This window comes from Ambystoma mexicanum, chromosome 3q (genome assembly GCF_040938575.1).
Source record: "Ambystoma mexicanum isolate Mex_15411 chromosome 3q, UKY_AmexF1_1, whole genome shotgun sequence".
Taxonomy (NCBI): Eukaryota; Metazoa; Chordata; class Amphibia; order Caudata; family Ambystomatidae; genus Ambystoma; species Ambystoma mexicanum.
The window spans coordinates 207,159,850-207,175,651 of NC_090926.1; the positions used below are offsets into that span (position 1 = coordinate 207,159,850).

General features: G+C 43.9%; 1 protein-coding gene across 2 annotated transcripts in view; it reads left to right on the plus strand.

Moving 5' to 3' along the window:
* LRP1 (LDL receptor related protein 1) overlaps positions 1–15,802 on the plus strand; it is a 1,300,039-nt gene that overhangs the window by 1,114,136 nt on the left and 170,101 nt on the right. For both annotated transcript variants that reach the window (XM_069653565.1, XM_069653566.1), the window contains exons 72-74: positions 8,920–9,042; positions 14,885–15,028; positions 15,209–15,343. In XM_069653565.1, the coding sequence (XP_069509666.1) occupies positions 8,920–9,042; positions 14,885–15,028; positions 15,209–15,343 (402 nt within the window). The remainder of the gene's footprint in view (positions 1–8,919; positions 9,043–14,884; positions 15,029–15,208; positions 15,344–15,802) is intronic.

The following is a 15,802-nucleotide window of genomic DNA, read 5'->3' on the forward strand; positions in this document are numbered from 1 at the left end:
CAACATATGTTCCGTTTTGTGACCCTTGCATGATTTATCGGAGTGAGGTGCTTTTTAACATAATTTTATATTGCATGGCAGCCTTTTGTTCACTGTAGTGCTCTGAATGGTCGGCCATGTCGATACCCGGTCTGTGCTTCACTGTCCATTTAGCCAACTTCCTCCAGGATAGGCGTAGGAAGTGGCATCTCTGCAGCTTGTGAATCTAAGCAGATTCACAGACTTTGCATATGCTGCCATCTAGTGGTTGGTGCCGAGTATTCCATGTTTTTTCCGGAATCGAAAAAAGGAGTGTCAACAGGGGCATACCTGTAACACTATTCCTGCTCTGTGTACCAGTACCCATGATCCTTCATGCGTCCTCAGATCGTTTTTTTTCCACCATCGAGTTTGGATGCTAAACGCTAAGTCTCTGTTGATTAAACGACTGCTAAGGCCTAATTACGGCAGAATACACATTCAGAGATTAGATCGGCGGTGCAGCGAAAGAATGGCAAAAGGTGCAACACATCGAAAATGCGATAAAGTAGCGGGAGTGTTGGAGAGATAACATTTCTCATACTTACTGTAAACTTAGATAATGACTCTAACCCCCATTGCAGACTTCCACATAACATTTAGCTCTCACGTTCCCAGACACCCCAATGGAGAAAACTCCTTGTAAATTTTGCCCACGCTGTAATACTAAGTTCCAGAGGAGGGCACAGAGAAGTGGTACAGCTGTATAGGGTGGTGGGGAACGGCGGACAGTGCCTAGTGGGTCAGGTGTTGAGGAGAGACTCCTTGAAGAGGTGGGTCTTGAGTTCTCTTATGAATTGTAAGAGCGTCGGGGTGAGTCTGATGCTGACTGGGGTGTAGGCAATCTAGTGGTACTCGCAAAAAGTAAACAAAGTCCTTCTTTGGTGGTCACCAAGCAACATGAGCATAGGAAGACCTTTCGTGTTCCCTCAGCCACACATTACAATAACAAGAGACGCATCGCTGGCAGGATGGGGAGCACATTGGCTTCACCTCAATGTCTGGTGAAATTGGACAGTTAAACAAAAAACATACCACATGAACTGGCTAGAACCTCTAGCAATAAACATGGTTTTACTTTTCATCCAAAATGTTATGCAAGGGAATGCCATCCCCAGTCAACACAACTGCAATCTTCTATATCAACAAGCGAGACAGAACTCTTGGAAAACAGTTATTCACCATGGCATAAAACATTTGGCACCAGTGCATACAGAGGGGCACATTTTTTGTTGTTAATTGATTTAGCTTTATTCAGTATTTATACCATCAAAGCATATGCCATACCAGCATACAAGACTAAATCAAATAAATACTCTTTGTTAAAAATGTAAAGTTAAAATGTAAAAATAAGAGATCTTAGTCCATACTTCATTATACTCAGTCATCAAAAATCAATTGTGCTTGCTGCAAATCCTGTAGAAGCAAGCTCATTTAAAAGATTCTTAAACCATAATGACCCCAAGGTACGAATCACACTTAATTTCCACAGCCGTTCCCTGTGTAAATATTTGGCTATGAAGAATACCAAGGTGAGCTCCCCAATATGTTTGTAAAGGTCCAGCACATCGATAGCCCTATTGATGCCCTTCAATCATTGTAGCCAGGGCATAGCAACATACAATGAAGGGCAGATTCGGAAAGAGCCCCAAATATTGGGCATTCTGGGTTGTTTGACATGTTCCAATTCTTTTTAAAAGCGGCTACCTGCAATGTGCCTGCTTTCAAATCATAGAAAAGTGACTGAGCATAGCCCAGAGTTCTGAAATCACATCCATCACAGCACGTCCCAGTGATGCACAATTGTCTAGCAGACTCAACTCAGCAGAGTCTTAATACCAGATCACAAGTGGGAACTCAACACCAATACACTCACATGGATTTTTGCGACATGGGGTCACCGAACAATAGACCTGTTGGCACAAAAGAAAACAAAAAATGACAAAACTACATGTCCAGGTGCTCCCAACCAGGGGGTCCCTAAGCAACGCACTATAGATGAGTTGGTCAGGGATATTTGCATTTGCACCCCTGCGCCCCCTGAGACCCAACACCCCTCATTCACAGCATAATTCACTAGATGCACCAAGAGTGTCTAACAATAATACTCATTGCACCAATGTGGGTAAGACAACCTTGGTACTAAACCTAACGCACATGTCCTTGTGCCCACCAGTCAAGCTACACCCAATACAAGACCTGCTAATGCAGAACAACAAACTGGTAACACAAACAACATCTCAGATGACCAACCTCGCAGCCTGGCACCTCAGGTCATAGAGTTTGGCCATCACCAAATCTGCATAAAGTGTATGGATATCATTAGAGAAGCAAGTAACCCCAACACAAGATATTACTATTTCGACAAATGGAAAAGATTTGTGTTCTGGTGCAAGAGAAACCAAACCAATTCCATAGAATGTTCTGCTTTAGGTGTCGTACTATATCTCACGTACTTGCTAGACTCTAGTCTTGCATAGAATTTACTGAAGGTACACTTGTCAGCCCTAGCGGCATACACCACATTGCAAAAGAAACCATCATGATGGAAGGGCATCAATAGTTAGTGTTATGGGAGGCGTTAAATGCATGCACCCGCCAGTGGCACACACCCCTCCGGTATTTGATTTAACTACAGTACTCGTGTGGCTTATGGAACAACCCTTTGAACCCATGCACATAGCCTCACTTAAAGACATTACATACAAAGCGGCTTTCCTCGTTGCTAAAACATTTGTACGAAGAATAGGTGAGCTACTGGCACTATTAGCTTCAGAGCCCTCCGTTGTCATACATAAGAAAAAGGTGGTTTGAAGAACGCATTCCTAGATTGTGTGGTTTCTAAATTCCACATAAACCAGTCAATTGAATTGCCAGCTTTCTTCCTAAACTAACAAAGCAAAGTAGTTTATTTTAAATTCTGTTTATTAACAGCATTATGACAGTTATTCAGAATCCTAGCAACAATCACATTTCAAAGGAGCAAGTACAGTATTCAGAAAACGTGCAGTACCAAACGGAATGCAACCACGCAATTGAGAAAAGGGAAACAAACAAGAAAACTTGGCATCCTGGGTCAACATCCACTAATAGTAATGTGGAGCACCTCAGTGCACAACCAATAGAGATCACTATGAGGGGGCAAACTGCTCAGCTTAATCAAATATGGGGAATGGTGTACGACAATCATTTCTCATTACCAAAGAGTCTGTCCGCACCATACTTTTGAAGAGAGCCACAACCAGCTGTTCATGGGGGTTTATCATCCGAAGGGCGGAACATTGCAAGGATGAGTGCATTCCCCGCCTCGATATTCTCTGTAGGTTCCCACATGCCTTCTCTTATGGCCCTGTAGCAGGCAGCAGTCTCTGCAGTGCTCCAGAACTCAAAATCCTTGTGCCATAGACAATGTTAACAAAGCAAAGGTGAAATATATCTTCATACCCTAGGTGTGCGAAGGGCAGTAATGTACTACCTTGACAAAACAAATGAAAAACACAACAATTCATATCCATTGCAATAGGAAGAGGAGGAAAAGCAGTCACCAAGGCAACTATTGCTAGGAAGACTGTTAAATGAACACAGATGTGCTATTTCATAGTTAACAAAACATTACCCTCCACATTAGGGGCACATTTCACAAGAACAGGAGCGGTAACCCTTGCTTTTCTAGCTAATGTACCGCTGGAAGCCATTTGTAAGGCTGGAACTTGGAGTTCAGCACACAAATTCACAAAACATTATTGTGTAGATGAACAATACAAATCAGACCCACAACTGGGGCAGGCAGGGTTCAGACATTTATTCTTAGCGCCCCTGCCTCCTTCACTAAATACTACTTGCTAATCTATGCAGAGCATGTGAATCTAAGCAGATTCACAAGCTCCAGAAGACAAATATTACTTACCAGTAATAGTATTTCTGAAGGTTGTATCTGCATAGAATTGCCTGCAGGTGCAGAAGGGAGCATTCACGAATGTGCAAGAGAAGACATCATTCTACATGGGTCAGAAAACAATCTGAGGATGCAGATGCATGAAGGATCATGGTTACATGTAGAGAAGGGATACTGGTATAGGTGTGTCCCTTTCGACTACCTTTTTTTCATTTCTGAAAAAACAATATACAATACTCAGTACCAACCACTAGATGGTGGCCTATGCAAAGCATGTGATTCTAAGCAGATGCAGGCTTCAAAAGACATTAAGGGTAAGTAATATTTGTTTTATATATAGGCATCCTCTTCATGGTAACTGGTCAGAGCCGGGAAGTAGCTCATGTGTGCATGGAAATGGGTTGGGTAAAGGTCTGCAGACTTCCTCTGTATACATCCCAAACCTTATGCGAGGTTGTCACTGCCCATGAGATGACTGTACATGATTGCTCAGCCTCCCAGAATTTGAATGTTGCTGTTCCCCACTAGATGACTGGGGTCCCAACAGTCCAGGAATTTGCGTATGGGGAGAGGATCTAGACCCATTCTTTAGTCGGCCACTGGAGTGAAGGATCCACAGAATGAGAGAACGCAGATTGATGCTGGAAAAATGCTGCCGGGATAACCATTCCTCAAGACATTCTTCCACAATCTGAAGCCCTGCTTATTTATTGACAGTGCCAGTTCGGTGTTGTGTATTGCAGTAGTAGTGATCTTGAAACTGTGAAGATTAACAGGCTTGTAGTTGCCATCCAACATTCAAAGAGGAGACTCCTCCTGTTGCCTGCATCTCACACAGCATGGCGCTGTGAAACTCAAATTACAATCTCGTTGTATTTGTATTTTATTGAATCTATATAGCTTGTTGGGACCTGCTCCTCTTCTGCTGCTGCTTTCTGCCAAGAAGTGGAGCTTTGCTGGACCAAATCTTCTGGTTCCATGTCTGCAAGATCCTGTCTTTAGTCACCTTATCTTCTAATCTAGTATCTGTTGTCCTGCGAGTCCTCCCCTGTCATAGGAGTGGAAGCTGAGGTTCTTCATGTACATCCTGTGTCCAGCCTGGTAATCTTTAGAACAATTAGGTCGCTGATGGACAATGCAACGGCTGAACCACAGGACCCTGTTGTCAGTTATCCAAACACTCTTCACCTATGAACCTTAAAAATCTCCAAATGCCAACACCTACAATGAAAGCAGTTGTCTCCAACAGCCTGGCATACCTAGGGATGTTGTTTGTTCTGATCATGTATGAGGGGCTGTTTTGAAGTTCCAGTGTTCCCCATTCATGACCATTGGGTTTAAAGTCCTACCTTGCAGATACCCTTTGTTGATGTGTAGGAATGCCTTCTAGGGTCTCTGTGGAGGTGGATTTTGCCTGGTGGATAGATTTTAGGAGGCCACCTTAGTTATTGTGAACAAGAAACTCTGAGAGGTAGCCAAAACCCAGTCAAGGTAGCAATGGAGAGCAATCAAAGCTATTCTCAGGAGTGTGTGGCTGGGTTCAGTGGCTCTCAATGAGTCAACACAGTATAGCACACTACTTAAAATTAAAGCAGTAAGTATAACAATAGTTATTTATTCTAGGCCTTCTGCACAAACTCTAAAATTAAACTAACAGGTGACATTATTGCAGAACGCTGATACAAATGTCTACCATAGTTTGATCTATGCATTAAAATAACTTATTCAGCAAGCAGGTAAGTAAAATAAAAACAGTCCATGATGGGACCAGATCACAAGTGAATTCCCTATCTTAAGCAGTCCATTCCCTAAGAAGAATGGGGCCCTGTGCCCAAAAGTCACAGGAGCCACAATGCTTCTCCCAAGAATGGAGTCTCGACGGGTAAGTTATAATTTACTCATGTTGGTGATAAGTCAAAGTGTTCCTATCTTTCAGATGTTACTACCAAAAGGCAGTGGAATGGAAGGTTAGACCACCAATGGGCTTGTTCCCAATGTTATCCTATGGAGATGGAGAAAAGGCCAGACGGATACAGTGCAATTACTTACCTCCCCTCCCCCGACTCCAGTTTTCCCAGATGACTTAGTGAATCATCTGGGGTTTACTGGAGGTTGGATTTACCACCATTGTTTCCGGTGGGAGGTGCCCAGGAGCTGCCGGTACAAGGATTCTTCTGGTCAGGTACAGCTGCAAGATGCAACCCCTGGCGATGAAGAAATCAAACATGCACTGATGCAGGCTCTTTCAGGATAATTCACAGGATGGGGGAAGGTAATTTCCAGCGATTCTCTGCACGCAGGCGACAAAAGCGGTTCTTCCATTCACATTCCCAGAAGCATCTCTAGGACAGTATTCCTTAATCCTAGGGTGCTGACATTCAGAGGGAAGGTGACTTGTGGAATGAGCTGGCGATTACCAAAGTTCCTGGTGCAACTGCAGAACTGTGATGGTTCTGGTGAGGTAGCCCATGAGACAGCTGGTCAGTCCACCGGGTGGTTTAGTAGCACAGCCCAAGCCTCTGCACAGCTGAATCCCCGAGAATGCATCAAGGCTAGTTGGTCCCACTAGTCCATGGACTGAAGCACTGCTTGGGGGCTTGTGAGATTGGGTAGTCCAACAGAGCTTCACCAGGCCAGACGTAGGAAGGGATTCTTCAAGATTCTTCAGATCTTCAATTGTCGTTCTTCAAGGAATTATAGTCTCCTATGCAGATTTGAAGAAATGGCTGCAGGTTTCCTCTTCTTATCCAAAATCCAGGCTGGAAGCAAGTCCAAGGCCTCTAATGGTAAGGATCTGCATAATTCAAACAGCCAGTAGTTGTCCAATCAGGGACAACTACTGGTTTCACTCTTGCCCCTCATCCTGACTCTCTGGCACCAAGGATGAAGCCTGGGACCAGACAGTCCCACCTCCTTCCTGGGCGCAACACACACACACACACACGCACGTGCGTGCACACCAACACACCAGTATCACTAGCCCGCGAAAAGCAGCAGCTTTCCCAGGCAAGTGCATGACCTTACATGGAATTTCCTGACCTGGAAAGGCAGGAAGGACAAACTTAAATATGGCCAAAGAACAAGTGAACATCTCGTGGCATTGCCATTTTAGGGCACTAGCCATGTTTAATAGACCTACACAGTAAACACGAATATGCACTCTAAAAAGAATACAAAAATTGTAAAAAATATATCTGCTGCCACCAACTTGTCTTTATAGTAAACCTACTCTGGAGATACCCTGTATACCCATACAGGACAGGGGAAACCATGTATAACCACACACACTGTCTGGGTGGCTGTCATTAAGAATATCCTAAGACTAGGTGTACATTAATGTCAGACTTGCCTTTTGGTTACCAACCTTTACAAAATGTGCAAAAAATATGCATCATAACTTGTTAGACGACAAAATGTTTATTATATAAATGAGTGCATATTAAAAAAAATTAAGTCTATATGCATTTTGTTACAAGGAAAAATTGCTCAACACCTAAGAACATGCATTAAATACATGAATTGCACAGGAATGCTTAAGACAAAAATTATGCCGTTTGTAATCTGTGGAAAATGAATTCCTGCAGCTCTGTTATAGCTTTTATATCCAGTATTATGTCATGTGTGAGTGTCCTGCATGTGCATCGGCGCACCTCACTAAAGTGCTGCCCAGAATCTCCCTCTTCCCCCATGGGAGCTTGATAAATATGCAAGTGCTTAACCTAATAATCAAAAATCAATGAATAAAAAGTGCAAAATGCCAACTAGCTAAAACTAATTGTAATGTTCACACAGCGCTGCGGCCAGAAATCTCTTGGTTCTAGGCGCTGGCTAGTTTTGACGAACAAGTCATCTTGTTCACGGCTGATCTTCCTCAGAACTGCAATACAAAGAAGATTGGTGTATGCGAGTACATGACGTTTCCTATCTTATGCGTACAGGTATCCGCTGGATGTCATATAGGAAATGTGTACCTGGTAATTTTGAAATGTGCAGATATTTAAGATTGGTCGTGATGGCAGGAGGTGTAATGGCTTTTCAAACTGTGCTGTCACTATGATGTATAAGGTAGCATCGTGCCCTCTGTAAAAAGGTACTGGAAATATTCAATAATATTTTCTTGGGTAATTTAACTACCTTGATGCTAAACATGCTAGTATGCTATTGCACGCTTCAGGTCATTGTAATAGTATTTGGTGTATTAATTGAAAAGTGTGGTGTCAGTTGGACAACTGTGATTGTGTGCATGTATACATGTTTTTCTTACTTGTACCATTCTAGCTGAATTAATCTGTTGATAAATAAGTACACTATTTGTGGGTATATCGCTTGGCAAACCTTTCTGTAGGCTAACTGTACTTCATACTAAGCTCCTGATCACCCTAGCCTAAGCCTTCCTGCTCAGACTCGTTACCCAGTGAGAGTTTGACTTTTGTGGTAAACCTCTGCAGGCCCACCAAGCTTACCTTTACAGAACACTGCACCAGTATCGTTCTGGACAACAACAAAAAACAGACCAGTGGAGGACGTATAGGCCTGGAATTATATAGCCTCTAATATTTGGTCCAAATATCAATCTAGCTGATTTATTAATGATTAGTTGCTGCTGGTAAATTATTTTGTGGATGCCCATGTGTGTAAGCTGTATTAGCAGTCAAAGCAGGAGATAAGGAAGGCTCTTGTGATCCCTGCTTTATAGGTTGTGTCCAAAAGTAAAATATTCTCCACAGGATGTGGGGCTCGTTGCATGATTTCTTTTTTTTTTTTTTACAACCGTGTTGATCAGGGAGTAAGGGGCAGCTCTAAAAGGGCGATGGGACATAGACTTCTGGCATCTTTGACCAGTGTGAGGGGGGGCGGGGTTGGGTTGTTCCACTTGTACAGCATGCAGCCAATATTCATGTGCACATTAATGTGAACGCAACAGAGGAGTTTCCTAGGTCAAAAGGCTCTATGGTCACTGGGTCACAGCATTAACTAAATTATTTTTGCATTCTGTTTGCACACAGTGAAATTCACCTGCCCCCCACAGAGACCATTCCGATGTCGTAATGACCGGATGTGCTTGTGGATCGGACGTCAGTGCGATGGTGTGAACAACTGTGGTGACGGCACAGACGAGGAATCCTGTGGTGAGTGAAGAAGTAACTAGTTGGTACATCAAATGGGCATATGATCTGCTGCTGGGGAAGCCCCCTTGGCACCAAACTCCCTGGGATTTCTGCTCCATGATTGACACAATGATTTCTTAGAATCTGGGTGGAACAGTTTATAGAAAAGCTTCCTAGCGATGCAGACACCCTTTCACCATGGCCTCTTCTCCCCGTGGCCCAAACACCCGTTTGCCTAAAGCTCTGGTTCTACTCATCGGCGCATACACCTTGGTGATCACAAGAACGAGGTGGGTGCCACGTTTTGGAGATTCCAGGTTTAGTTCATATAAACATCCCACACAAAGTAGCCGCCGGCACGCTCCACAGCTAGCTGTTCAACAACTGACCTTTGCACCAGGGCATGGGTCTGCAATGATTGGCTCTCCAGATAATTTTGACAAAAACTCCCATCATCTCTAACCAGCAAAGTCAATAGCCAGACATCATGAATTGTAGTCTGGAACATCTGGAGAGCCAAAGGTTGCAGACCCCTGCCCTAGGGATTCCAAAACTGAATTCCAGAAAGTTCCCCCAACAATCTGTTTCCCAAACACGTCACGCCATCCTCACCTTCCTGCTGATCGGTAGGTGCTGTTAAGATTGCGCTCTTTCCTGGTTAAGGCACCTCTGACACTCTGTAGATCCTGGCACCTCCTTGATATTGTGCTGTAGGAAGTTCCTCCTGTCATCTCACTGATCCGGCTGCAAAAACTGGGGCACACGTTTGGTGTATTTAACCCCCTTGTCCCTTATGTGAACAGTTTTCTGACCTAGTATATCGTAATCATTGTTTTCACGGCATTAACCTATGATGTAGTCTCCACCTTTGTGTCTTGTTTTCCATTTGAGTAATGTGTATGTATATATATATATATTTTAAAGTGAATGAATAAACAGTTTTAACAGACATCTGGTATATGTGCAGATGTCTTGATTGACTCCTGAACGTGGAAGTTGTAACGCTTTATCGGTGCATGCGTATAAGGGAGGGGTTACCGGTTTCCCAGTTTTTTGCAGCGTTGTTTCCTCAAAACCACCCCCTCCCCTGTCACCCCCCGGAAACAGGCCCCACGAAATTCTCTACCTTACGGATTCAGGCAGACTGCTACTGTTTTGCGTTGGGGTAGTGTCACCGCGCTGACGCATCCTTGCATAGCGGACACGTGACAGCAGCACCAATGGACCGCCCCCATTAACACTGAGCAGACAAATAACTTGGTCTGGGCCGGCATGCGTTATTCTAATAATGAGGATATCGACTACAAAATGGTTGCATGCTGCAGTTTAGTCTTTCTTCTTCTTTGCTGAATGTTGAATACATGAGTATACCATCGCATGGGTTTTCATGTGTTTTAAACGACAACACCCATTTTATCACAGAAGCTAAACAAGCTGTGACAAAGCGGGCATGATGACTTTGGGAATTCATGTCAATATTGCAATGTAATTAGCAGTGGAATGCCACCTGGTTATCTTGGGTTTTCATCCGTCTCACTAAAATAACTTCATGCCATGCCTGTTTTACACCGCTTACTCTGTGCTCTAGGGCTGTGCTAGTAAATCCGGACACAGAGGAATAGCTCTGGGATGAAGAAAAGTTTTCTGGATTTCAAACAATTTGTTTTCCCAGTGTGCACTACATAGATTCAACCAGAAGTGTTCAGGATTTGAACTTTAGAGTTCCTAGCCAATTAATGTCTACAGGATGTGAGATGGAGCTCTGATTGGCAAAGGATGGGAAAATAGGAAAAGTTTTAATTTGACTTGAAGAGGTGGACTATTGCTCAATGGAATTTCTTCGCCGATAACAGTAACATTCATACCACATAAGTGGTTTTGCTTTAATGACGACACTTGGTTCTCTGAAGGAGGATTTCCTATTCTGATGGTTGATAAAACAATCTGTGCACACCTTCTTTGACGCAACCAAGGTGTGTACCTGCCCTGAAGGGCTTTTGGCTGGTGATGTATAGGAGCCTCTACTTCTGTGTTCTTAGGAAAAGCTCAGGGGTGGACATCCTCCATGGAGAAAAACTTCTGCCCTCTACACAGTTTCTTGCTGTTAGGAAAGCTTTCTTTTTGCTGCTTTCCATCCATATATCTCTATGGGACACCCTTTCTTTTTGCTTTGTTTTGACTGCTGGCGGACTCTTTGGAGGCAAGTAAAGCCTTCTGCTTTATTTGTTTTGTGCTCATTTCTATGGGGAAACTATCAGCCCATGACACTATTGGTGCCGAGAGACTGTCTCTTTATAGATTCCTTGTATTTATACAAACGCACACATCAGCCAAAAGTGAAGAGCAGTTAGGATACTTTATATCCTTAACTTTCTTTTGTAACTTTTGGGTTACAATTACACTGTGCCTAGGATGGGCTGGTGGCAGGGGATATTTTCCTACATGTTTTAAACTTTTTACTCGTGCACTTTTGCATTTAACAGAAATGGCTAATAAGAGTTGTTAGCACTCTAGATGGCCGCGCCACAAGATTTTCACCCATCCTTTGGGGGGGGGGGGGGTGTGTGTGTGTGTGTGTGTGTGTGTGTGTGTGTGTGGGTCGGTCGCGCCCCGGCCAGAGATGAGGGCTGGGACTGTCTGTTCCCAGTCCACATCCTGGTGCCTGAATTGCTATACAAATTGTGTGGCCAGTGGCTATCCATGATTGACTAGCCACTGCCAGTTTGAATGGTGCAAATATTTACCATTGGTGGACCTGGGCGAGCTTCCAGTCAGAATTGTGGATAAAAGGACTCCTGCAGCCATTACACAGATCCTCACTGGAGCCAAGACCGCCATGAAGTTCAGCTGCTGACAACCCAAGGATTACCTTTGCAGCTGACCAGCATCAACTCCAGTGAAGTCCTATTCCTCTGCCTGATTTCAAGAAGACCATCGTCAGTGCTTCAACCCCTCAATCAGTGGGAACAACCAGTCTTGAACCCTTTATGAGGGTCCATGCCCTTTGAGCCTTCTGAAATGTCCCTGCACCAACTGGTGGACTGACCAGCTCTCTCCTAGGGTACCACTGCTCGCGCCAGCCATTGCTGTTCTGAAAGTATCCTTGGAACCTGGACGATCTTCAGCTTGTACAAGTCACCTGCTCCTGTATTTTCAGCCTTCTTGCATCAACGGAAACCGTGCAGGACTTGTTCCTTTGTTCATCAATTGAAAATTGCCTGTTGCCTCCTGATCGTAGTCACTCCCATTGCAATCCATTTTTTCTCTTCCTGGAGGAGTTCTTCATTTCGTCCCAAGGGTGTTCATCTGGAAGGTGCCTGCAACTGAGATTCAAGCACCATGACCGAACTAAACTAAATTTTGCATCCAAAACTGACCTCTGCACTGACCCCTGGGCCTCCATTGGCTGGAAAAAGCAGAGAAGAAAGTGTCCACAGCCTCAGCAGTGGTATCTGGAGAAATGAATTGGAGTAAAGGGGATAAGTTAACACACCTGCTCCTTTTCCCTCTACCCTCCTTATGTTTACATGAGTGTGAAGTTCTGTCTCTAACTCTCTCTTTCCAGGCTGAGAGCAGTGCAGAGAGATGTGGTCAAGGATCCTCTCCTGGTCCTATCCTTGTCTAGTGGGATTGAGTTACTTACCTGAACTTTCTTTAACCTCCCAAGCTCTAAATCGCAACCACTGGCATCGCCAATCACATAGCAAACCTACCTGTGAAGTATAACTTTGGAACGATGACGTTAGGTCACTGGGCTCCGGTCCATGTTAGGGCTGGACTAACTGAATGCTAGGGAACTGTTTTAGTGTTGTTCCTGCCTGTTTCTATGGTCTTTTATGCATCTGCCTCCTTATCTGGATTGCACTGGTTTTTAATCTTATGATTTTCTAATTACTCAAGAGTGAATGCATACATATGTTATATAGAAAGTCTGTTTCAATATTTGCCTAGAGGTTTCTTTGCTTTGTGTGTATTTTAACGACCTAATCATTGTATATTTTTGTACTTGCCTGCCTAACTGGAATTATTGGTGTTGCTCTGTCTGGACTCATTGTAGCCCTAGAACACTCACCCCCCACCCCTGACCCCCCCAGACCCCACCCAAAGTCTAAGCATTCCCGCTTTGATGCTAGCCTTGATTGGGTTTGGCTAGACTTTGTCTTTCCCGTTTACCTTAATAGGTTGGTCTCCTAAACGCCACTTCCGGGGTTGCCTTTGGACATCCATCTGATCACTTACAAATAACAAGCCTACAAGCGAGTGCAGCACCCACAGACCAATGCTTGTTCCAACTGGGTTTTAAAAATGTTTCATGTACGGTAGGAGCAAAGACCAGTTGGTACTTTCTGCAGCTTCTTCCTCCCCTGACATAGTTGCAGCTCTGCTTGCAATTCAGGTAGGAATATTTCACGTGGTGCTGCTTTTCAACAAGACCTTTTTAGTGTTGGGTGATGGGTGTCGCGTAAATTACATCTCTGTGAGATTACACATAAAGGTGTGGAATACTGCAGAGTAGGGTAAGCACACTTTGATGGCATTAGAAAAAAAGGAATTGAAAGAAAGTGGAGTCAAAAGCTACCCTTGTCAATGACGCTGTGGTAGTTTGCTAAAATAGGCAGTGGAGCTTCAGATAACCTATATCGGTTTGCTCTTCCAGGAAATAAGAAAAAGGGGATGGTGAAGTGAATTCATTGAATTCTGCAATTTAATAGTTCACATATGAAAAAGTATTTTAAAAACCAATGACATATGCCGTCCTGGGCACATACAAAGAACAATATTGCATATAGATCACAATACTTTGTACATTTTTCAGTGGGTTATTACAATTAGAGTGACTATGATTTTATGTATTGCTAGTAATGAGGCAGTACATTAGCATGGTCGACACACAAACAATTCAGGTGTTTCTGGTGCGGTGGGTGGGTGAAGAATACAGCGGTTGGAGTGGTCGAAATCTTCTGCTAAAGGCCACCGCACTGTCGTCAGGACTGAAGGGTATTGGAACACAATGGTGCAAGAAGGGGAGTGTCAAGCACCTAAGGTAGTGAAAGCGTCATGACTAATTGTTGTTTATGTTGCCAGCAGTTGAATGTATCTCTGGCGTTATTGAAGTCCGCAAAAGTGGGCTGGTGAACTCTCAGACAACGTTATCTGATATACGTTATCTGAAGCTCCACTGCCTATTTTAGCAAACTAACAGAGCGTCATTGACAAGGGTAGCTTTTGACTCCACTTTCTTTCGATATATTTGCCCTAACCCTCTAGAGTCAGGCCCCCACCAAAAAAGAGGGTTTCCCTGCCCTTACTTCAGACAAACACATTAGAAAAAAAGGATACAGTATTTTGGGACATGTATCCAGCCGCTGAAATGTCCATTTCTTCACACAGACTGATTTGTTTGTAATTGGGAATTTCGAAGCAGGATCTGATACCTTGACCCTTGTTTTATTGTCTGGCAATGCTGTTATTTGTGCCTGCAAAGAAACATGCCCGCAAGGTAATGTGTTGACTGCAACTATCAAAGCAGCTTCTGATCCAATGAAACTTAACAATGTGCCTTCAGTCACTTGGTATCTCAGAACAGAGCCCTGAATTATGAAGTGTTTTTCTTGTCTCAATGTAGTTTCTTTTGTATAGAAAATGAAAAGACTAGTAGGAGCTTTGTAGTGTATTGTTTTCTAAATTAATGCAAAGATCCACAGTAACCAGTTATTAATTTTATTGGGATGATTTGTAAAACTATTTTAATATATGAAAGGTGTAATGTTAAGTATCAGCTTTGGCAGGACATGTCTGCTTGTAGAAAAGCCAAAACTGCTGCCTTCGCTAATGCGCGTTTTGTATTCTCTGCCATGTTCAGAAGTTTCCACTGGAAGGCCTGCATTCTGTGACCCCTCCAAGAACGAGTTCCGGTGTATGAACGGCAAGTGCATTAGTTCCAGCATGAACTGCGACCTCTTCGATGACTGCGGCGATGGCTCAGACGAGCAACAGTGTTCTCAAGGTGAGGGCGCCCAACTCATTTATCCTTCGCACCACTTCCGGCTTGTGTGTGGAGGGGGGGGGGGGGCTATCACTCTGAACTGTTCAGTCATAAGTGGGGAAATTAACTGTCCATCAGGTAGCTTTTGGGTGAAGGGGTTGATCAACCCAGTTTCATGTCAACATGCAACCCCTTTTGCAGTGTCTAAGTTTCACAGCTGCAGCACCAACGTGACCCTGTGCGGGGGAGAGTCCAAGTGCATAGAGACCAAATCTTCAGTGCACTGTCTGTGCCGTGATGGCTTCCAGCGAGTCCAGGACAAGAACTTCTGCTCAGGTAAGGAGCACGCAATTCTTTATGGTCTAAGAGATTGGGGTGTATGTATATCATCTTTTATAGCGCCGGCAGCCCGCAGGCATCGGGGCGCTTTGACAAGACAAACCTAAAACTATCAAGAGGACCTCCACTGTCTAACTAGGGGAACTAAAAGCAGTGGGGTGGGCACACAGTTGAAGGTAGGGCACCACCTCACTCTACAAGAAGTGAATGCGCCAGCATCCTGATTTGATTCTGCCATTTTTTTGTGAAATTCTGGCCGCCCAGCAACCCCATTGCTCACTAAAATGTTAGAACCAGGAACGTAGATCTAAATTCCTGGAAGCAAATATAGTTGCATGGAAAGAGGTATGCTTAAAAGGAAATGATCTGTTTGTAATGTAGTGCGCACCCTTCCCCACTAAAATGGAACTTCCATTATAGCTGCCATGTGTTTGTGCGTGTGCACATATATTTCTG